Source organism: Procambarus clarkii, chromosome 22 (genome assembly GCF_040958095.1).
Source record: "Procambarus clarkii isolate CNS0578487 chromosome 22, FALCON_Pclarkii_2.0, whole genome shotgun sequence".
Lineage (NCBI taxonomy): Eukaryota > Metazoa > Arthropoda > Malacostraca > Decapoda > Cambaridae > Procambarus > Procambarus clarkii.
In genome coordinates this window covers 38379253-38404639 of record NC_091171.1, presented here as the reverse complement: position 1 = coordinate 38404639, position 25387 = coordinate 38379253, and the positions used below count along the sequence as shown (strand labels likewise).

The window sequence follows — 25387 nt, the reverse complement described above, 5'->3', positions numbered from 1 at the left end:
TTAGATCCCATCCAATACTTTTTATTTGTTGTGCTTTATTATGCATTTGATGGTTACAAGAATATATATATATATATATATATATATATATATATATATATATATATATATATATATATATATATATATATATATATATATATATATATATATATATATATATATATATATATATATATATATATATATATATATATATATATATTCTTGTAACCATCAAATGCATAATAAAGCACAACAAATAAAAAGTATTGGATGGGATCTAAACATTCCCTCTAATGCGTTATGCGTGGTAACACGAAACAATGGGTATTGAATAGAAGTGTTTATAGAAAGCCTATTGGTCCATATTTCTTGATGCTTCTATATTGGAGCGGAGTCTTGAGGTGGGTAGAATATAGTTGTGCAATAATTGGCTGTTGATTGCTGGTGTTGACTTCTTGATGTGTAGTGCCTCGCAAACGTCATGCCGCCTGCTATCGCTGTATCTATCGATGATTTCTGTGTTGTTTACTAGGATTTCTCTGGCGATGGTTTGGTTGTGGGAAGAGATTATATGTTCCTTAATGGAGCCCTGTTGCTTATGACACACCAGAACACCAATATATATATATATATATATATATATATATATTGTTGAATATGACCGAAAGGTTAAGTTGGATACAGTAAATAAGTATGGGCCGATACAAAGGTTAAGATACTGGCTGGGTATCGTTCAAATGTCTCCCCATCTCTTCTTCGTAGTTCCTCTTCTTCCACAGGACTACCGAACCCCCTTTGTCTGCTTGTTTTATGACCACATCCCTTCTGTCGCAGAGGTTTTTAAGTGCTAGACGGTGTTCCTTCATAAGGTTATAGGGACGCCGATTAAGCACCTGGGATTTGAGTGAGTCTGTCAGAAGGTCTACCTGATCACTAAGGCCATTTAGTTTAAAGGTGTTCTGGTGTGTCATATATATATATATATATATATATATATATATATATATATATATATATATATATATATATATATATATATATATATATATATATATATATATATATATATATGCAAATATATATTTTATTTAAATGTTTAGCCTGGTCTGTCTGGTAAAGAAGAAAATGCTGCTAAGCCAGACATTGGTCTGCTGTAACACCTGAAAGTGTCGTGGACCAGCAACACCTGCAGATGTCGTGGGACCAGCAACACCTGAAGGTGTCGTGGACCCACAACTACTCAAGATAGGTTGTCGTTACCAACACAGACGACATATTTCCTGCAGTGAAGAAGGCACCAAGGAACACACTGCTAATATTTTCTTCTTCTTCTCCCATCTGCACTAGCCGAGGTAGGTGATGTTGGTGTAGCGGGTGAAGGAATAGAGAGCCACCTAGCCGAAGAAGGTGGAGTAGGTGGAGCAGGTGGGAGAGTAGGGAGATAGTCACCTAGTCGAGAAAGGTGGCGCTGGAGAAGCAGGTGGTGGTGAATGCCCCCGGGCTGAGGATCTCCCTGAGGGCGCTCCAGGTGGCCGCCACGCCCCCAGCCACGCCCACGCCCACAATAACGGTCAGCACCACCTTCTCTACACGCTTCAGCTCTCTGTCCACACCACCAGAGACAGTAATGAAGCAGTGGGGAGGTGTAACTGACAACATGTCGTGTTACATATGTGAGTACATGGACGGTTACAACGACTCATACATGTGTGGAATGATTGGTGTGTACTCACATACTTTTACTTAACTGGTTTTTCTCACAAAAGTGTACTTGCGTATTTATGATCATGGGAATCAATGTGTATACTCGCCTATTTAGTAACTTTTATACTTTGGCCTACATGTTATCCCACGTGTGCCTGTCTGATGTCTACACACACACACACACACACACACACACACACTAAGAGGCATGAGTTACGAGGAAAGGCTGCGGGAAATGCACCTTACGACACTGGAAGACAGAAGAGTAAGGGGAGACATGATCACAACCTACAAAATCCTCAGAGGAATCGACCGGGTAAACAAGGATAAACTATTCAACACTGGTGGGACGCGAACAAGGGGACACAGGTGGAAACTGAGTACCCACATGAGCCACAGAGACGTTAGAAGGAACTTTTTCAGTGTCAGAGTAGTTAACGGATGGAATGCACTAGGAAGTGATGTGGTGGAGGCTGACTCAATACACAGTTTTAAATGTAGATATGATAGAGCCCAGTAGGCTCAGGAATCTGTACACCAGTTGATTGACAGTTGAGAGGCGGGACCAAAGAGCCAAAGCTCAACCCCCGCAAGCACAAATAGGTGAGTACAAATAGGTGAGTACAGGGACCAAAGAGCCAAAGCTAAACCCCCGCAAGCACAATTAGGTGAGTACACGCACACACTAGGGGAGACATAATCACTACCTACAAAATTCTCAGAGGAATTGACAGGGTAGATAAAGATAAACTGTTTAACACAGGTGGGTACGCGAACAAGGGGACACAGGTGGAAACTGAGTGCCCAAATGAGCCACAGGGACGTTAGAAAGAACTTTTTCAGTGTCAGAGTAATTAACAGATAGAATGCATTAGGCAGTAATGTGGTAGAGGCAAACTCCATACATAGTTTTAAATGTAGATATGCTAGAGCCTAGTAGGTTCAGGAATCTGTACACCAGTTGATTGACAGTTGAGAGGCGGGACCAAAGAGCCAAAGCTCAACTCCACAAGCACTACTAGGTGAGAACAAAAGTTCAGAGGTATGCCACTAGGCTAGTAACAGAACTAAGAGACATTAGTTATGAGGAAAGACTGCGTGAACTGCACCTCACGTCGCTGGAAGACAAAAGAGCTCGGGGAAACATGATCACTATATACAAAACTCTCAGGGGGAATTGACAGGGTAGACAAGGATTGATTATTTAACAAGGGTGGTACACGCACAAGGGGACACAGGTGGAAGCTGAGTACCCAAATGAGCTCCAAGGACGTTAGAAAGAACTTTTTAAGTGTAAGAGTAGTTAACAGGTGGAATTCATTATGCAATGATATGGTGGAGGCTGACTCCATACACAGTTTCAAAAGTAGATATGATTGAGCCCAGTAGGCTCAGGAATCTGTACACTAGTTTATTAATTGTTGAGAGGTGGGACCAAAGACCCAGAGCTCAACTCCCGCAAGCACAACTAGGTGAGTACACAACAACAACTCACACAAAGGGTCCTTGTGGCAGGGTGTATAGTTGCTGGGGGGTATTAATCCTCATAGCCCGGGTTCGATTCCCGGCTGAGGCGGAAACAAATAAGCAGAGTTTATTTCACCCTGATGCACCTGTTCACTTAGCAGTAAATAGACACTTGGGAGTTAGACAACTGCTACTGGCTGCTTCCTGGGGATGTGTGTGCGTGTGTGTTAGAGATAAATATATGTTGTAGATATTATAGAGAAAATATAGACTGCTTAGAATGGCGTGGTCCAGGAGCTAATGACTCGATTCTGCAGACAAAAATAGTAAATACAAATAGCAAATAACCACACAACACGGTTAAGACAAACAGGTTGAGGAGTCTGCGCAGAGAACAATGGCGGAGATGCCGTGTCCACCGTCGACATAGCACCCACAGTGTCAGCTCAGCAGTTGTAGCTGGACTATACATGTTCAGTACCTGAGCACAAAGACCTGAGCGTGGACATACGCACACACTTAACCCATCGGAATTTACAGCGTGTTGGTAGGTGATTATCAAAGCAAGGGAGAAGCCTGGAAGGCTACCTATGTTAGATTAATCTACTAATGGTCTGGGGAGCAACCCAGCCGCCTCTGGTGGAGGAAACATCGAGGAATTAAGCAGCAGAGTCGCCCTAAGGCTCATCTCTTGATTTTGTAATTACTGTAATGCACCATCTTCAATACTCTCGCTCCATTAATTGTATGATTGCTTTATATTTATTCTGGTTTATTATAGTTATTGGGGAATGTTGTATTTTTGTTTGTGTAACCGGACCAAAGTTGTGTGGAACTGATTGGGGTTATTAATTTGTTTATTATTATTTGTGTGCTAGTATGTTTGTGTCTTCTTTATATCTGTGAGATCTTTAGTGTATTGTGTCTGTGTTGTCTGTGAATCATGTTGCCGTCATGGTCCTCTGAAGGTGAATACAATACTCTCAAGGTGAACACCATACTCTGAAGGTGAATACCATACTTTGAAAGTGAATACCATACTTTAAGGGTGAATACTATACTTTGAAGGTGAATCACCTTCAAAGGTGAAGGCACTTTTGACATTTTCAAAGACAAATTTACAATGCTTTAGTAAGAGCTTCTATTCTCTTTGTGTGAGGTGGTACAGGACGTGATTGAGATGAACAAGTGGATGATACATAATGGATATTAATAGGCTATTATTAATATGCTATTATTAACAGCCTATGTTCTTGCTTCTATTGTCTCTGTGTTAGTTCGGGGTCTTGGAGAGGACATTTCGCTGATTGTGATAACCCATTAATTCTATATTTAGGAATCTTTTAGACAAAGTGGTTTTGCTTCTTGGGAGTGTGTGTATTTGTGTCATTTTATGTTATAGCAAACGAGTCGAATCGTACCAAATGAAGAACTCGGTCGAGACTCACCAGGATTTAATCTTGTTCACCGGTCCTAGATCTGCGAACCCTTTACTCTGTCACGCCTACCTTCACCCTTACTCTGTCACACTTGCCTAACCTATCTACTCACCCACCTGCCACATTTATCTACATACTTCCTCAGCCACCTATAAAACACCTGTAAAACACTTATTCAGCTGCCTATCATACCCACCTATTCCCTTACATACCCACCAATTTATATACAAGGACCAAATAACCTCTCACCCATCTGCTGATTCAACCAACTTCCCTCAAATTTTACCCCTACAACCCTAACTGCTGATTCACGCCGCACCCACTAGTTTATTCCACCTTCACACCTTCTACCTACCCACTATTCACCTACCCACCTTCCACTTACCCACCTACCCACCATTCACCTAACCACCTTCCACCTTCACTTACCCACTACCCACCCTATGGTTGACCTATTCACCCACACACACCAACTTCTCTATCTCCCATTTCATCCGTAAATCATATACTATGTAGCCGTACTGGCTTAGTACTTTCTCGTGATAATTACCTCACATTCATCCCTAAATTAACCCACTAGCACCTCCACCTACCTCAGTGGAAGGCCATCGTGGCCCTGGACAGCGCAGAGACGGAGGTAGCAGAGTGGAGGAAGCACAAAGGAGAGGAGAGCCACGGTAGACCCACCAACAAAGTCCAAGATCTTGCTGAACTCCGGCACGGCCAGGCTCACCAGCATCACCACCAGGAGGACCCCGGTGCGCAGAAGGCAGCGACGCACGCCCAGCCCTGCCGGGTGTTATCACAGGTCACGACTGAGGTCAGCGGGGAGCAAGAGTTGCGGATGTCAGGTGGGACTTGGGCGTGGTTACTTGGGGAAGGTCAGGTAAAGTCATTTCCAGGAAAATGTGCAAAGCGCGTATGATTACATAGCAATTAGAAGGGTAATGAGAACAGTTAAGGATCTGGGATATGAAGACAAAAAGCTGGGATATGAGGACAAGGTGCTGGGATGTGTAGTCAAGGAGCTGGTATATGTAGACAAGGAGCTGAGATATGAAGACAAGGAGCTGGGATATGAAGACAAGGAGCTGAGATATGTACTCAAGGAGCTGGGATATGAAGACAAGGAGCTGGGATATGAAGACAAGGAGCTGAGATATGTACTCAAGGAGCTGGGATATGAAGACAAGGAGCTGGGATATGAAGACAAAGGGCTGAGATATGTACTCAAGGAGCTAAGATATGAAAACAAGGAGCTGAGATATGAAAACAAGGAGCTGAGATATGAAAACAAGGAGCTGAGATATGAAGACAAGGAGCTGAGATATGAAAACAAGGAGCTGAGATATGAAGACAAGGAGCTGGGATATGAGAATAAGGATCTGGGATATGAGAACAGTGTGAAGGATCCGTGCCCAACCATAAAAACTATCTGGGATCGAACGCTAACCTTGCAAACAGCGAGGGCATCCCTGTATCAACCAGTCCAAATGAACAGACTAAGATCACCTGGAAAATCGTTGGCTACGGGAATGGGAAACAAAAATTTTGATTCTAAAGGCAAATATTTTTTTAGGCGACAGAAACTGGCATGAGTGTGGTATCAAAGACTATTGGTCACTGCAGCTTGAGCTACATATAAAGAACTCAATTACCTCTAATATAAATATATTCCATAAGTTTTATCAGGAACAGTTCTTGACTATATATATATATACAAATTTTTAGGTATTAATCCTATAAATATTTTATTCCGGCCCTATGTCTAGGTATCCTAGCCATGTTCTGTGACAATAAAATACCCCGTCAACATATGACTATTTCGTCTTCTATTGCGAAACTCACAGATGATTATTATGCATCGTATTATGCATATCACTAAGACCATTATAATCGAAGACCATACTGTTATTCATGCATGCCACTCTGGTGAGGCGTTGGGCTGAGGCCCTATTGGTCTCTGGTGGGTGATTAAGGTCACCGCGGGAGCTACTGACCAATCAACAAGAGAACTTGTTATCCTATACCTCCTAATCCTACAAGCCCCTCGTTCCCCCTCCCCTCATCTCACGTAAGGCAACACGCACTATTTGGCAAATTGAAGAGCCCCTCCAGAGTCTGGTTGAGAGGGTTGACGATGATGCTGAAGGCGAAGATGAAGTGGCAGAAGAGGAAGGCTTGGGTTACAGTGACCGCCCAGCCGGACACCGCCAGGAGAATGTTGTCGTGAATACCGTTGGCACCCAGGACACCGTAGCACACAGTCACCATGGGCAGGTAGAGGGCCAGCAGCACTGGTGGCGAGAGACAGAGAGACAGTTTTTAGTGTCAGAGTGGTTGACAAATGGAGTGTATTAAGAAGTGATATGGTGGAGGCTGACTCCATACACAGTTTTAAGTGTAGATATGATAGAGCCCAGTAGGCTCAGGAACCTGTACACCAGTTGATTGACGGTTGAGAGGCGGGACCAAAGAGTCAGAGCTCAACCTCCGCAAGCACAAATAGGTGCGTACACAGGCAGTGTGTGAGAGATGCGGTGACAGAAAATGAGCGTGAAAGTGATTGGTGGAGAAAGTAAGAGGATTTGAGAGTGGAGGACCCAAAGTATGAGTGTGAGAGACGGATAGAAATTGAGATGGTGAGAGAGGAAAAGAGACAAAGTTTGTGAGAAAGTGAGAGATAGACACACGTACAGAAAGTGAAAGAAGAATGGGAAAAGAAGGCAATCAAAACATGAAAGTGTGAGCAAGAGAAAGGAGAGAAATTAGGAGTGTGAGAGGATGACAGACGCACAGAACCTTAAAGTGAAACAGAAACAGATATATACTCGCACATAAAGTAAGAGTGCAAGAGAGAAACACTTTCTATGTTTGTCACATAGAAAGTGAGAAACACAGGTAAGACCAAAAATGAGAGTAAGAGAACGAGGAACAGAAAAGTGAGAACGAGGAACAGAAAAAACACTCACAAAGAAAGTGAGGGTGGGAGATAGAATGAGAAGGGAGAGATAGGCTGTGAATGAAAAAAGAGAGAGGAAGAGGAAGTGTGAAAGTGAGAGACAATTAATTGTATAGAGAGAGAAGTGAATGGTGTAGAGGCTGCAACAATATTGATAATAGTAATAAAAAAATATAATTAAAAGCATAACATTACTAATTTGTTAAAGGTTGCGTTCTCATCTATTATTACCCACCTTTTTATGCCTGTAGGATCGAGCTCTAGCTCTTGGACCCCGCTTTCCTAGCCACCTATTGTCTACTGCAGCTCCTGACCTATTTCGTTATCATACCTACCAAGTTACGAATGGAGTTGGCCTCTACAACCTGGATCTTTAGTTTATTCCGTTTTCACACTACTTACGTTAAAAGAAAACATTCTAACATCTGTATGACACATCTAAGTTCCAAGCTTCCATCCGTGTCCCCCTGTACTACTGGCGTCCATTGTGAACATTTCCTCTTTTTCCACCTCAACATCAATAACTACCCCTCAACATCAACAACTACCCCTCAACATCAAGAACTACCCCCATCAACATCAACAACTACCCCCTCCTGCCCACACTTACCCAAGAATGTGATGATCACACACTGAGGGAACTCCGACCTGACCCTCATGTCGTTCTGGATGGTAGGGAAGATGGAGGCTCCCCCGAGGGCGAAGAGGATTGAACCGAAGCCCAGGAAGAAGGAGTTGAAGGTCGGCGCTGGGTAGAGAGCGGGGTCGTAGTTGTCCCTGCGGGCGATGACCACCCCGATGACCACCAGGCAGGCCAAGAACGTCGACGACACCGCCACGACCGACGCAGGCCTAGGGAAAGGGGGGACGACAGTAAAGGGTTGATCGCTGTGGAGGATCATTGGAGCCTGTTTTTTCTATCTGTCATTCCGTAAAAAATGCAACTGTTGTGCTAAAAACAGGGTATGAATCCAAGGAACATGTGTTTGAATATATATGTGTCAGTTCAAAGCTCGTGGTCATCTGCTTGGGGCTAGACCCACCCAAATTGGCAGAGGGAATGGTCTGGCGTACGGAATCAACATAGGCTGGTCATGGGTTCGCCGCCTGAATGTGACCTTACCCTGGCACACTGTTCCCTTGTGATTACTGGCGACCAATTCAATTTTTTTCTTTACTGAACCCCATACCCATCCCTTGGGTATGAGACATTAGAAAGAATTTTTTCAGTGTTAGAGTAGTTGACAATTTGCCTCCACCACATCACCTAGTGATGTGGTGGAGGCTGACTCCATACACAGTTTCAAATGTAGATATGATAGAGCCCAATAGGCTCAGGAATCTGTACATCAGTTGATTGACAGTTGAGAGGCGGGAACAAAGAGTCAGAGCTCAACCCCCGGAAGCACAACTAGATAAGTACAGGGGTCGATAGCTGAGTGGACAGAGGTCTGGACTCATAATCCTAGGGTCCAGGTTCGATCCCCGGTCATGGCAGACACAAAATGAGCAGAGTTTCTTTCACATCGGTTACCTAGCAGTAAATAGGTACCTGGGAGTTAGACAGCTGCTACGGGCTGCTTCCTGGGGATGTATGTGTGTGTGTGTGGTGAAAACAAATTAGTAGTAGTTAGTAACAGTTGACTGATTGACAGTTGAGAGGCATGCTGAAAGAGCAGAGCTCAACCCCCCAAAGCACAACTAGGTGAACACACACACACACACACACACACACACACACACACACACACACACACACACACACACACACACACACACACACACACACACACACACACACCGTTCATAAGCAGACCAGCGCTATATTATCTCCTTGAAGTCTTTGATGTGTGGTGGCAGTAAAGGAGGTAAGGTATTAGGGGTTTCAGCAGTGGGGTCGGTGGCATTGTGGAGGCAAGTCGGTGGTGTCAACAGTGCGGAGTTCGTAGCTATTGTCACCTAAGTGTGCCGGTATTAGCAGCGGTGAAAAGTATATCGTCAATGTTACGGTGATGTCAGCCGTGGGTTTATTAGTAAAAATGTCAGCAGTGGTAGTTATCATGGTGGTAACAAAATCGTGATAATATACGAATATTCCTCTACATCTTCGGAACGATTTAAATATAATATATTGCATCTTCCTGTCGTGAAGCTAATTATCCCTGGAGCGACACAAATCTCTCGCTCTCCGCAGCTTCTGTAAGGATTACAAGGCCAGAAGGCATGTTCCAAGGGTCGTTCTCTAGTTGATTTTGTTTAGTTTCCCGTGTATTGAGGTAAAGGATATTCTGTATTTGCATTTTACATTCTATCAATCGGTGAGTGAGATTATATATGAGATTGGTTGTTAATGAGTTACGAATGAGTAAGTAAATGAGTTAGTGAATGAGTTATTGAGTGAAAGTACTGTGAGAGTAAGTGCGTGACTGCGAGTGGGCGAATGAGGAAGTCAGTGAATGAAAGATTAAATGAGTGAACCAATGAGTAAGAATTAAATATTCTCTTTGATTATGATGACGAGTAAAGCAAATACCACCTCTGGCACCACAGACCAACACGTATAAATAAGCCCTCCCTATCCCACCTACTTCCCTGCTCCCTAACAGTGTCAATTACTCACCAGAAATCCTTGGGAGTGCCAAGCCAGCTGATGGGTATGAGTGACAAGCCGATGATGAGGCTCCAGGCGCACTCAGTGATGCTGGGTATCAGCTGTCCCACCAGGTCTCGTATCAACTGCGAGGCCAACAGCAGGTACACAGTGCCAGCCCCGAACAACGTCAGCCCGAGTGCTACCTCTGTTACGATTCTGTGAGAGGGAGAGAGAGAGAGAGTGAGCCAGAGAGGCAGTCACAAACAGATATACAGGGAATTTATTATATATGGCTTATATTTATGTATTCATTAATAATTTCCGTTCTCAGTTGCATAACAAGTCAAACAGAAAAATTCACAAGGTCTAGTAGGCATCCATCAGTTTCAAGAGACTACGGAGTTGCGCTCTGGTTGTCGGTCTGGAGTGGCCTCACCAGGGCGCATAGCTAGGGTAGGTTGATTCGGGGGAGAAGCTGAGAACCCAGGCAGCAGGTCCCCCCTCTCCACGGCGCTGAAAGTCTCCAATGGAAAGGCATACGTCAATACGATTGATTCCAACGCCGTCGCAGGAACTGGACAAGGTCTATACACAAGACATTACTAGTCATAGGGAATCTCAACGACCCCGTTGCTTCAGGCTGTCACGACACACATCTTCAGTAATATTGCCCCACTGGCATACGCGTCTAACCTCTCTTAACTGACATCATATTTTCACCCTCCGAGTAAACTAAACCAGGAAGATAATCCAACTCTCAGACTGTGTCACTATCTTCACGTCCCACAGATACATGAAACATATCAGCCTACAAAATGTCCATAAAATAGCCCCAGTCTTTTGTCTTCCTTATCCCTTATTATTTTTCTCATGATGAGGACCAGGAGACCTCACTCCTCATCCATCGCCTCACAGGGACTGCCAGAGGACAGTTTATCTCAGTAACAACACTGAACCCTGAATCCTCTCAGCCAACTCTTACATCTTCCTTCAAAAACTGTCCCTGGAATACATAAAAACGAAAATAATTATCTCCCACTCACTACACCGAGACGACACATAAATACATTCCCACTCACTACACTGAGACGACACATAAATACATTCCCACTCACTACACTCAGACGACACATAAATACATTCCCACTCACTACACTGAGACGACACACAAATACAATCCCACTCACTACTCAGACGAAACACAAATACATTCCCACTCACTACACTGAGACGAAACACAAATACATTCCCACTCACTACACTGAGACGACACACAAATACATTCCCACTCACTACACTGAGACGAAACACAAATACATTCCCACTCACAACACAGACGAAACACAAATACATTCCCACTCACTACACTGAGACGAAACACAAATACATTCCCACTCACAACACTGAGACGAAACACAAATACATTCCCACTCACTACACTGAGACGACACACAAATACAATCCCACTCACTACACTGAGACGACACACAAATTCCGTTACACTCACAAAACTGGATCACTCAATTACACTCCTACTCTGCCTACACAAAGATACCACCCAAATTATACCGTCATCAGATATCATCAACCTTTTTACCAAACGTGATCAACATATGTGAAGCGATCTTCTCCTCCAGTTGAGACATTTCTTGAACTATTACCGTCCACATTTCCAATTACCCTTCCACTCGGGAAAATTGCGCTGATGATGTTGCTCTAAGCAAACCTCGGTAATCTACAATGTTTCATCAGGGAGGGGAAACTACCAGACAGATGGAAGACTCTTCTCAAACCCACATATATAAGAAGGGACACTAAACTACAGATCTGTATTTTTGACGTGTATAAGCAGTATGGTCCGACAGTAGACACATTAATCGGAAGACTAGTGATACACAGAGAGCTGATAAATCTTTTGGCAAGGTTTTGGTTTGGGTTCACACAAGGAAGGGTGTGCCTGTATATCTAGCTAGAGCTTTAACACTAGATCGAGAAAGAAAGAGAAGGAAGGGTAGACTGCATTTTCCTGAGCTGCTAGAAAATCTTCAACACTGTCTCACACACGAGGCTATGGACAAACTTGAGAAACAAGCGGATTTATTTTTCAACGTGCTAAAATACCAATTGACTAAGGAGCAAATATTAGTAAAGAAATGTTAAATATTAGAGTGGGGTGAAATAACTAAAAAAGTGAAGAGAATGTCACAATACCTCAGGTGAAAATATATAAGCATTAAAGGTGACAATTCTGTCATAATATTTGTGATAGATGTTAAAGACATAACATGTCAATGTTATGCCCACCATGCCAGTGATATACCCACTATATCAACGTTATGCCCACCATTACAATGTTATACCCGCCATGTCAATGTTATCCCCACCATATAAAGGAGACGAATCAGATCACACGAGAACTAGAGAATGAGCGAAGTGTACCTAAAGCACTACAAAAATGGTCTGGAAAACGGTTACTCGACTTTAATCCAGACAAATGCTAAGCAATGACATTTCAAATTGGTGTGACTAGCAGGCCTCGGGGAATGTTCGAGGTAATGAGAAGATAAGTGCTTTAATTACAACAAGTAAAAGATCCGGCAATAAACAACCCCAACCCTGTCACCAGAAGCACACACATTAATAGAATAACAGAATCGGCGTATTAAAAACTGGGGAACATTTAAAGCGTCCAGGAACCTGTAGAAGGATGCTCTCACGAAGCTGTTCACCACTTACGTAGCCCGGCACTAGGATATCTTCCCGCGCTGGGAAGCCCCCCCCCCCATCTATAAACAGCACAAAGAAAAACTATAAACAGTTCTAAACTATAAACAGGAAAGGTTCGTGAAACTAGACCTATCCACACAGGGTAAAAGAAGCCGTCACCACAATATACAATTTTTAAGAGGCAAGGACAAATTGGGAAAAAATTAAGGTTATCATGAACAGGGTTATCTTCAGATGATTTCGGGGCTTAGCGTCCCCGCGGCCCGGTCCTCAACCAGGCCTCCTTTTTGTTACACACACCCCCAGGAAGCAGCCCGTAGCAGCTGTCTAACTCCCTTGTACCTATTTACTGCTAAATAGGGATTTACTGCATAGGGTATAGGGAGAGAAGGCATGGATGGACGCTAGAACCTCAGATGAACCATAGGGAAGTATGTCAGGAAGCACGTCTTACCTCAGTAGCCAACAAGTGGAATGAACTACAAGGAGAGCCAGAAATATGATACATAGTAAATAGGGCGGGACCCAGGAGCTGAAGCTGTCCTTGCAAGGACATTTAGGTGGGTTATTATAGGTGAGTTCACACATATATGGCTATATATCCCTTTCCCCCCCCACGCTCGTCACTTTTAATTTCCAGGACGGACAAGTATTAGTGACCCGGGCCCCAGCTCTCCACGGACCTCACTGCGAACAATTGCTTTTTTGTTGAGTACTTTGACTGTCAATTTTCTCGTGTACTGTAACTGACAATTTCAGTCGCGCTGTAATTGGCAATTTTTATGATCCCCAAAACGGAGACGAGAATAAAGTTGAGAGAAAAAGTGAAAGGGAAAAGTAAAAATGAATTTTAAATTGCAACTGCAAGTTTGACGTCGGAGCCGCGCGACACGACTCACGAAGATGTGTCTGTCAGTTCTCTCAAGTATTGCACTTGCCTATTTCATACTTTATTGTAAATAACAATTCCCTGATGTATTGTAATTACCGGTATCCTATTGTGCTATAATTCATATTTTCTTTATGATTTAATTGTCAATTCGTGTAGAAGTACAATTACCAATTCCGAATGTATTATAATTGTCAATTAGTGTAGGATCTGCCTTTATCTCGGCACGTTAAATACAACTCGCGCTCCTCAAGCTGTCTTGTTGTGTACCTGTATTTCACCTAGTTGTATTATGTTTACAACTAGGTGAATACACACTAAAGTGTGTGTGCGAATATGTGTGAAAAAGTGCGTGTGGGAAAAAAAATTCGTGTGAAAATGGCTACTAAAGTTCAACTCAGGAAAGTGTAAAGTAATGAAATTAGGCGAAGGGAACAGAAGGCTGAACACAATGTACCATCTGGGAGGTGATATCCTGCAAGAGACAAATAGAGAGAAAGATCTGGGGGTTGATAGCACACGGAACCTGTCCCCAAAGGCCCCCAATAAAAGGATACCATCAGCGGCATATGCTAGGTTGGCCAACATAAGAACTGCCTTTAGAAACCTGTGTAAGAAATCGTTCAGAACCCTGTATACCACTTACGTAAGACCAGTCCTGGAGTATGCAGCTCCAGCCTGGAGTCCATACACAAGACAAAGTTAGAGAAGATTTAGAAGTATGCCACCAGACTAGTCCCGGAACTAAAAGGTATGACCTACGAGTAAAGGCTAAGGGAGCTGAACCTCACATCCCTGGAAAACAGAAGAGTAAGAGGAGACATGATAACCATCTACAAAATTCTCAGTGGAATTGACAGGGTGGACAAAGACAAACTCTTTAGCACGGGTGGAACACGAACAAGCGGACACAGGTGGAAACTTAGAACTCAAATAAGGCACAGAGACATTAGAAAGATTTTTTTCAGTGTCAGAATAGTTAACAAATGGACTGCATTAAGTAGTGATGGGGTGGAGGCAGACTCCATACACAGCTTCAAGTGTAGATATGATAGAGCCCAGTAGGCTCAGGAACCTGTACACCAGTTGATTGACAGTTGAGAGGCGGGAACAATGAACCAGAGCTCAACCACCGCAAGCACAAATAGGTGAGTACAACTAGGTGCGTACATATCCCCAGGACACAGCTCGTAGCAGCTGTATAACTCCCACGTACCTATTTACTGTTAGGTGAGCAGGGGCATCGGAGTGAAAGAAACTGTCCATTTGTTTCTGCCTCGGCCGGTAATCGAATCCGGGCCCTTATGACAACCATCCCCGAACCCTGTCCACTCAGCCGCGAGGTCCCCTGGGTGCGTGTGTGTGCGTGCGGTCGCTTGCGTGCGCACGTGTGTAAGTGCAAATTCCTGATTGTGATTTCCTGAGTGTAATTACCTAAGTATAATAACCAGGGTGTAATTATAGACGACAGCTACGCTTGAGAGTTTCCCTTATCAGTAAACATTGTTATGTGCAGTTTGAAGCTTATTATGGTTATGGCACCCAACACCTCTCACTTGTTTTATTCCATCCGTCTACCAGGCGGTTCGTTAAAGAGAATTGTCTACTAAATATCGGTACTTTCATGAGCTTGAATTTGTGTCCTACTGTTCTCGAAGTTACTTGTTTCAAAAATTCCATTTCATCAATTACTGTCACGATTTTGGATGTGGTAATCATATCTCCTCTTTTGTTTATTTGCTTTAGCATGTTTAACGCCTCCAGTCTTTCCTCGTTACTCTTGAGTTTTAGGTCTGGGAGCTATTTAGCATCAAGTCTTTACACCAGTTCCAGTTATATGATATGTTGTTTGAGGTAAGAACACCACGTGTCTGCTGCACATTCTAATTTGGGTCTCACGTGTGTCATGAGCAAGTTCGTAAGCGTTTCTCCATCAATGGATTTAATATCAATTTTTAAATTGGTATATGTAGGGTACGCTCATAAAAAAAATGTCATTGACGTGTTCTCAAAGACCGTTGCCCGGTCTTTGACCAGGCCTCCTGGTTGATGGTCTGGTCAACAAGAACTGATGGACGCGGCTGCTCGCAGCCTGACGTATGAATCACAGCCTGGTTGATCAGGTTTCCTTTGGAGGTGTTTGTCGAGTTCTCTCTTGAACAGTGTGAGGGCCAGTTATGCCCCTTATGTGTAGTGGAAATGTGTTGAACAGTCTCGGGCCTCTGATGTTGATAGAGATCTCTCAGAGGGTCTATTTACCTCTTCTTTTCAACGGGGATATTCTGCACATCTTGCCATGCCTCATGGTCTCATGTAATGTCATATCTATGTGCAGATTTGGACCAGTCCTCTATATCTTCCAAGTGTAAATTATTATGTATCTCTCCCGCCTGTGCTCTAAAGAATAAAGAATAAGGCTTTTGAGTCGGTCCCAGTAATTTAGATGGTTTATTGAGTGAATTCTAGCAGTAAAGGATCCCTCCACCATCTCTAGGTCAGCAATTTCTCCAGCTTTGAATGGGGCTGTCATTGTGCAGCAGTACTCCACTCTAAAGCGCACTAGCGTCTTGAAAAGTATCATCATTGGTAAGGCATCTCTTGTTTGAAAGATTCTTATTATCCAACCTGTCATTATTCTTGAAGTTGTGACGGCTACTTTATTGCGTTCTTTAAGGGTAAAGTCTTCTGCCATGATTACACCCTAATCCTTTTCACTGCTATGGTATGATTTGACTGCGTTTTGTACGTGGTTTCCGTTTTTATATTTTAAATTTTCCATAGCGCCGGAGCTGGCACTAATCTTCATTAAATACCATATTATTTTATGTAGCCCATTGGAAGGCCTGATTAACATCAGTCTGAAGGTTTGCTGTGTCCTCTATTTTGCCTATTCTCCTAAAAATCATAGTGTCATCTGCAAAGAATGAACCGATACTATGGTTTGTGTCCTTGTCTATGTCTGATAGAAGGATGAGAAAAAGTACGGGAACAAGCACAGTACCCTGGGGGACTGAGCTCTTCACGGTTGATGGGCTGGATTTTACTTTGTTGACTATTACACACTGGGTTCTGTTAAGAAATGTTAGATCCTTCATAATATTTTTCTGGTGATTCCTTTGAACACATTTTGTGAGTAATAACATCATGGTCACATTTGTCGAAGGTTTTTGCAAAATCTATGTATATAACGTCAGTGTTTTGTTCGTCTTCCATGGCAAGTAAGACCATGTCATAGTGGTCCAGAAACTGTGATAGGCAAGAGCGCTCTTATCTGAAGCTGTGTTGACCAGGGATATGTAGACGCCGTGAGTCCGTGTCTTCTGTGATACTTCTTATCACTCTTTCAAAGATTTTTATGACGTGTGATGTTATTGCTATCGGCCTATAATTTTTTGCCTCCGCTTTATTCCCTCCTTTATAGAGTAGTTGTATTTCTGCTGCTTTTAGTGTGTTAGGGATAATGCCAGTATCTAACCTCTTCAAAATCAAGTAGAGTTAGGGGTGACATTTGATACATGATTTGATGCTGGAATCCCATTTTTGAAGCATTTATTTGTGTTATCAGTCTTCAGTGTGTTTAAGGGCTCACTGAAAACGGAATGGTACTGTTGCCTCAGTTTTTCGCTCATTTCTCTGTTGTCATCTGTAAAAGTTCCATCTCCCCTTCACAGGGGCCCAATACTGTATGTAGTTTTTGTTCTAGATTTTGCATAGCAGAAAAAGTATTTACGGATTTCTCTCAATTTCGCTGATGACCTTTTGCTCCCTTTGCCTCTTGGATTTTTAATTATTCTTGTAACTAAAGTTCAATCGTTTCTATTTCTCTATGTACAACATTGAGCAAACGCACTACGTAACTATAATGTTTTTAAAACGTTAGTAAAAATAACTGTTTACTTTATGGGGTTCCAGTGTTGCCACTAATATATCACATTCTTTTTCCGAGTTATTTAACGTCTTTTTACAGTAGTTTGCAGGTTGTGTGAGGAATGTCTTCACCTGAGACGTATTCCATCATGTGACATTTATCTAAATTGAATTCAATCTGCCATGTGTTGATCTATCTTGTTGTTTTGGCAAGATCATTTTGAAGGGCTTGACGACCATCTATATATGTCATTGTACTCATTTATATGTGTATGTTTCTGCCGCCCACGTGTATGTGTCTATGTGTGTGTATTTGAGTCTAGCTCTTTTTTACCAGCGTGTGTGTCTGAGTCTGTTTACTTCAGCGTGCGACACGTTCAGTGATGTTGGTTCAAGCATGACTAAAGGTGATGATGAATGGTTGGTTCCACTGGGAAGACCTGGCGGCGGGGCCTCGTTGGCCGGGTCAACGACCTCGTGTGACCTGCCATGGACGACCAAACCTCTCTCAGCGTCGATACATTTTGTCTCGTGTCTTGATCAGCCTTCCGTCCCATCCTCTCTCTCTCTCTCTCTCTCTCTCTCTCTCTCTCTCTCTCTCTCTCTCTCTCTCTCTCTCTCTCTCTCTCTCTCTCTCTCTCTCTCTCTCTCTCTCTCTCTCTCTCTCTCTTTCTTTCTTTCTTTCTTTCTTTCTTTCTTTCTTTCTTTCTTTCTTTCTTTCTACCTCCCCCTTCTTCTTTCTTTCTTTCTCCCCTCCCTCCCTTCACTGTCTCTCCCTTCCTTCCTCTCTCTTTCTCCTTTCCCTTCTCTCTATTTATTTCTTCTCTTCCTCCATCCCTCCTTCTTTATTTTCAGGAATTCCTCCTCTTCCTTTCATTTTTTATCTCTCCCTTTCACACTTTTATCGTTCCTTCCTACATTCTTCCCTCCAATCTCTACTTACCAGCGCTCATTCCCTTTCAATAATGTCGTAATTGCTTAGTACTTTTTCCTGATAATTACCTTACCTCTTTTACCATTTCTATTATTCCTTCTCTCATTCCTTCATTCCACCACTCCCTTCCACCATCATTCATTCCTAACTCTCTCCTTCATTTTTTTATTTTATCCTTCCCTCTCTCCTCTCCCCCTTACCTCAAGTATCACTCTCACAACTCTCGCGCCTGCTGCTCTCCCTCACCCGCCTCCTCACATGGAGAAGGTAAACATTAACACTGAGAGGCAGCACGTTCCTCGAGGGGGGCAAGTAGAGTCTGACGAGTCCTATAAAGTTTTACGACGGACTCGCCGAGATAAAGCAGGCGAGGCTGGACGGGGTGGATTGCTTTGTCTTAAATCGTCAACGTACTTGACATTGTCTCTCTCATGACAAACTGGTATTGAAAAAGGGACCAGAAAGTTGTATGTTGGGAATGTACTAGATTGGGTAAAAAGAGTACCTGGCAGACAGGAAGCAGATGATAATAATGAGCGAGGAAATGTGTTGGTGGACGGAAGTGGTTATCTACCTTGAGGTTACCTTGAGGTGCTTCCGGGGCTTAGCGTCCCCGCGGCCCCGTCGTCGACCAGGCTTCCTGGTTGCTGGACTGATCAACCAGGCTGTTGGACGCGGCTGCTCGCAGCCTGACGTATGAGTCACAGCCTGGTTGATCAGGTCCAGGCTCAGTACGTGATCGTCTACTGCTTCTACACACAGAAAGACCTATCGGAGGAGGCAAGATGTTATTTTGCTGTGCAAGCGATGAGTCACAATAACGTGGCTGAAGTATGGTGACCAGATCACACACTAGAAGGTGAAGGGACGACGACGTTTCGGTCCGTCCTAGACCATTCTCAAGTCGATTGTGAGAGACTCACAATCGACTGGTCAACTTATTTTGCTGTGTTTGAGGATGGAGCATAACTGGTGAGGAGCTTAATTAAACAAATTCCTCACGACGCACGAGGATGACATAAGCTTGAATTCCAAGCTAAGAATTCCAAAATTGAGAAAGCTTGGAATTTTTCGTAATGAAGTTTACAACTGGAGATAGCAAGGCCAGAAGGACGGGACATGATAAAAGGATAAAGCAAGAATCAGAGAATAAGAAGTGCTCGGGCGACAGCATCTAGCACTATGTAGGGGGGCCTGACAGCTGAGTGTGCAGCACTCGGGATTCGTAATCCTAAGATTCCGGGTTCGATCCCCGCGGAGGCGGAAACAAATGGGCAGCGTTTCTTTCACCCTGATGCGCCTGTTCATCTACCAGTAAATAGGTACCTGAGAGTTAGACAGCTGCTACGGGCTGCTTTCTGAGGATGTGTAACAAAAAGGAGGCCTGGTCGAGGACCGGGCCGCGGAGACGCTAAGCCCCGAAATCATCTCAATATAGCCTCAAGATGTCTGAAGCACTACCAAGTAAGCACTACTAGGGTAGCACCGTCGGATCACCTGCTTCTCGAAAATGGACCCACTAAACCTCTTTCCTGTAGCAGTGTACTGGTTGTTGCTCTTCTTGTACTTGCAAGTAAGTTTCACGAGTGTTTATTGATTTTACTTTAGCACACAGGAGTTTTAGTCTGTTTATGAATGTTGATTTGTTTGGTAACTGTGAGACTACTCAGGAAGTCGCTGGCAATTCGCGCCAAACCATTTTACGAGTCTGGGCATAAACGACAAGCGAGATGTGTCTCCGAAACCGATGTGCAATATCCAATTGGATTACACCGAGATCTTCACGACTACTCAAAACTCCGGAAAGCTACTGGAAAACTTTTTGATATCGACGCGGCTGTGTTATTGACGATAAGTTGAGGCAGGATCCAAGAGTATTATGGTGACAGAAATGGATCCAGTTGAATGATTCTCTCTTCAACTCCATTTAAAACTCATTTGCAGTGACGACGACCCGAGCCGGTTACTTGGAAGAGTACCAAAAGGTCGACAGTTAACTCATCAATTGTAAGCACTTCTGCCTGTTATCCATAAACTTTATCTCCTATTTGTCAGTGCAACTCATTTCTTTCTTTTGGAAATTGTTGGAATTGAAAAGAAATTGTCTTTTGGAAATACCATGCAGGGTGATGGAGAAGATCATGATAAAAAACCTAGTAGCTAATCTGCAAATAAGGGACTTCGTGACACACCACCAACATGGGTTCAGGGATGGCAAATCTTTCCTCACGGGTTTAAAGGAATTCTACGACCAGGTGAGAAAGATTAAACAAGAAAGAGAAGGGTGGGCAAACTGCATTTTCTTGGATTATCAAGAAGCCTTTCACACAGTATCGTATAAAAGGCTAGTGCATAAGTGGGAGAAACAGGCAAGTGTTAGCGGTAGGGGTGCTCTAATGGATAAGGGAGTACCTAAGCAATAGGAAGCCAAGAGTTACGGTGAAGGGTGAGACCTCAGATTGGCGTGAAGTCACCAGTGGAGTCTCACAGGGTTCTGTACTCGGGCCTATCCTATTTCTGATATACGTTAATGATCTTCCAGAGGGTATAGACTCATTCCTCGCAATGTTTGTTGACAATGCCAAAATTATGTGAAGGATTAAAACAGAGGAAGATTGCTTGAGGCTTCAAGATGACCTGGACGAACTGAAAGAATGTTCCAACAAATGGCTGTTAGAGTTTAACCCAAGCAAATGTAAAGTAATGAAAATAGGTGTAGAGTAGGAGGCCAGATAAAAGGTACCATCTGAGAGATGAAATTCTTTAAGAAACGGAGAGTGAGAAAGATCTAGGGGTTAATAACATGCCAGACCTGTCTCCTAAAGCCCAATCAAGAGGATATCATCTGCGGCATTTGCCAGGCTGGCGAACATTAGAACGGCTTGTAGAAACTTGTGTAAGGAATCATTCAGAACCTTGAATGCCACATATGTCAGGCGAATCCTTAAGTATGTTGTTCCAGCATGGAGTCCGTATCTCATAAAGCCCAAGACTAAACTGAAGAAGGTTCAGAGATATGCCAACAGCCTCAAGAGTACCCGAGCTGAGGGGTATGAGTTACGAGGAGAGACTACGGGAAGTAAACCTCACATCGCTGGAAGACAGAAGAGTTAGGGGAGACATGTTCATTACATACAAGACTCACAGAAGAGTTGATAAGGTAGATAAAGACAATTTATTTAACACATTGGGCACTTGCCCAAGGGAATAACAGGTGGAAATTGAGTATCCAGAAAAGCCAAAGAGATGTCAAAAAGAACTATTTTAATGTCAGAGTAGTTAACAAATGGAATGCACTAGGAAGTGTTGTTGTGGAGGCAGACTCTATACACAGCTTCAAATGCAGATGTGATAGAGCCTAATAGGCTTAGGAATCTGTACACCTGTTGATGACAGTTGAGAGGCGGGACCAAAGAGCCAGAGCTCAACCCCCACCAACACAACTAGACGAGCACACAGACAAGCACGTCACCTGCGAACACTGTCATCACGTCACACGCATCAACACATTCCTTTAATAATGAAGGTGCCAGTTCCCACCCAGCCCATCTTCCTTCCCTGCCTTACACCACCAGGGGAGGCCTGGTTGGAGACCAGGACGCGGGGTTGTTGATCCCCGGAAGCTACACAAGGTAGACACAAGGTAGGTAGCCCTTCTCTCTCCATCTTCTCATCGTCTTTCCCTTCATAATTTTCACCTTATTTCCCCCCTCGATAGCTCACTTATTTTCACTTCTTCGTATCTTCGTCTTTCTCATTCCTCTTCTCTATACTCCCCTTTTTACTTACCGTTCCCTATAGTTTCCCCTTCTTACTTCTCCATCCTACCTTTCTCTTTCCAACTTTCCTTTCCCTCTCTCCCTGGAGTAAGTAATTATTAAATGAAAGTAAGTTATTATCAAAAGAAGGCACTAAGCTGGGGAGACTATTCCCGACCGTCCAAATGGTTGGGCACAATTCCTTTCCCTCTATCCCATCCCAAATCATTATCGTGATCCTTTCCAAGTGCTTTATAATCGTAATGGCTTGGCACTCTCCCGTGATAGTTCCCTTCCCTTCCCCGGGGCGACTCTGTATATTATCAAATGAAAGCTTCAAGCCCTGATGACTTTAGAACACCTAGCGATAAAATCTACTTTTTTTATTAATACATTAGGTACATCTGCATTAGTGCAGCTACCCTAGACTATATGAAGTGGAGTACACTGTGTCAAAAAAGCTAACTAGGTGATGCAAAACGAATTCTACAGAAAGCAGTAATCTCTACGGAGGTACCAAGCCACATTTGGGTAACTTTCCATTACTGTTCCTACATTGTGTCTACCTTGTGAAGGTAACTACTGTAATACAAATAATGAATAATAATATTTAATTTTATTTCAAAATATACAAAAGACGATGATAAAGTCGTTAAATCAGCATTTACATAAATACATATTTAATAAAGCAAAATTTATATATATTTGTCGTACCTAGTAGCCAGAACGCACTTCTCAGCCTACTATGCAAGGCCCGATTTGCCTAATAAACCAAGTTTTCATGAATTAATGTTTTTCGACTACCTAACCTACCTAACCTAACCTAACTTTTTCGGCTACCTAACCTAACCTAACCTAACCTAACCTATAAAGATAGGTTAGGTTAGGTTAGGTAGGGTTGGTTAGGTTCGGTCATATATCTACGTTAATTTAAACTACAATAAAAAAAAATTGACCTCATACATAATGAAATGGGTAGCTTTATCATTTTATAAGAAAAAAAATAGAGAAAATATATTAATGCAGGAAAACTTGGCTTATTAGGCAAATCGGGCCTTGCATAGTAGGCTGATAAGTGCGTTCTGGCTACTAGATACGACATATATATATATATATATATATATATATATATATATATATATATATATATATGTCGTACCTAATAGCCAGAACGCACTTCTATGCCTACTATGCAAGGCCCGATTTGCCTAATAAGCCAAGTTTTCCTGAATTAATATATTTCCTCTAATTTTTTTCTTATGAAATGATAAAGCTACCCATTTCATTACGTATGAGGTCAATTTTTTTTTATTGGAGTTAAAATTAACGTAATTATATGACCGAACCTAACCAACCCTACCTAACCTAACCTAACCTATCTTTATAGGTTAGGTTAGGTTAGGTAGCCGAAAAAGTTAGGTTAGGTTAGGTTAGGTAGGTTAGGTAGTCGAAAAACAATTAAATCATGAAAACTTGGCTTATTAGGCAAATTGGGCCTTGCATAGTAGGCATAGAAGTGCGTTCTGGCTACTAGGTACGACATATATATATATATATATATATATATATATATATATATATGTCGTACCTAGTAGCCAGAACTCACTTCTGAGCCTACTATGCAAGGCTCGATTTGCCTAATAAGCCAAGTTTTCATGAATTAATTGCTTTTCAACTACCTAACCTACCTAACCTAACCTAACCTAACTTTTTCGGCTACCTAACCGAACTTAACCTATAAAGATAGGTTAGGTTAGGTTAGGTAGGGTTGGTTAGGTTCGGTCATATATCTACGTTAATTTTAACTCCAATAAAAAAAAATTGACCTCTTACATAATGAAATGGGTTGCTTTATCATTTCATAAGAAAAAAATTAGAGAAAATATATTAATTCATGAAAACTTGGCTTATTAGGCAAATCGGGCCTTGCATTGTAGGCTGAAAAGTGAGTTCTGGCTACTAGGTACGACATATATATATATATATATATATATATATATACATATATATGTATATATATATATATATATATATATATATATATATATATATATATATACATATATATATATATACATATATATGTATATATATATATATATATATATATATATATATATATATATATATATATATATATATATATGTCGTACCTAGTAGCCAGAATGCACTTCTCGGCCTAATATGCAAGGCCCGATTTGCCTAATAAGCCAAGTTTTCCTGAATTAATATATTTTCTCAATTTTTTTTCTTATGAAATGATAAAGCTACCCATTTCATTATGTATGAGGTAAAAAAAAATTTATTGGAGTTAAAATTAATGTAGATATATGACCGAACCTAACCAACCCTACCTAACCTAACCTAACCTAACCTATCTTTATAGGTTAGGTTCGGTTAGGTAGCCGAAAAAGTTAGGTTAGGTTAGGTTAGGTAGGTTAGGTAGTCGAAAAACAATTAATTCATGAAAACTTGGCTTATTAGGCAAATTGGGCCTTGCATAGTAGGCTGAGAAGTGCGTTCTGGCTACTAGGTACGACATATATATATATATATATATATATATATATATATATATATATATATATATATATATATATATATATATATATATATATATATATATATATATATATATATATATATATATATATATATATATAGTGGGGTGGTGTAGTGGGTGGCAGAGAGAGTGGGATGTGTAGTGTAGTGGCAACGCCGAGTAAGAGGAACGTCTTAGTGGTAACATTAGCTGAGACTCAAGATGGCTGGTGAACAGTGTAAGTCACCGTGTGTCTGGGGTAAGGTGTTCCTACACTGGCTACTGTGTATACTTACACCAACCATGGGCAAGTCTCAGACCTTTGAGGTCTAGAAATCGAGCAGTGGGTGAAAAGTACCCCAGTGACCGATATCTTGGTAGTAGACCTTATTACTAAGTATATGGAGACCTTGCAATACATGCAGCAGAGTGTGTCAAGCTACCTAGAGCACCAGAAGTGAGCTGGCTGCTCCGTCTATGTGAAGGAGTGAGCCGGGGACGGAGAGGTGGTGATGTCTTG

At 42.2% G+C, this 25387-nt stretch overlaps 1 protein-coding gene across 2 annotated transcripts in view; it reads right to left on the bottom strand.

Annotated features, from left to right (window-relative positions):
- Positions 1 to 232: 232 nt before the first annotated feature.
- LOC123760472 (uncharacterized) overlaps positions 233 to 25387 on the bottom strand; it is a 53360-nt gene continuing 28205 nt past the window's right edge. For both annotated transcript variants that reach the window (XM_045746171.2, XM_069328862.1), the window contains exons 5-9: positions 10178 to 10366; positions 8168 to 8409; positions 6686 to 6892; positions 5189 to 5384; positions 233 to 1588 (exon numbers count right to left, since the gene is read on the bottom strand). In XM_045746171.2, coding sequence (XP_045602127.2) covers positions 1435 to 1588; positions 5189 to 5384; positions 6686 to 6892; positions 8168 to 8409; positions 10178 to 10366 — 988 coding nt within the window. In that variant the 3' untranslated portion in view covers positions 233 to 1434. The remainder of the gene's footprint in view (positions 1589 to 5188; positions 5385 to 6685; positions 6893 to 8167; positions 8410 to 10177; positions 10367 to 25387) is intronic.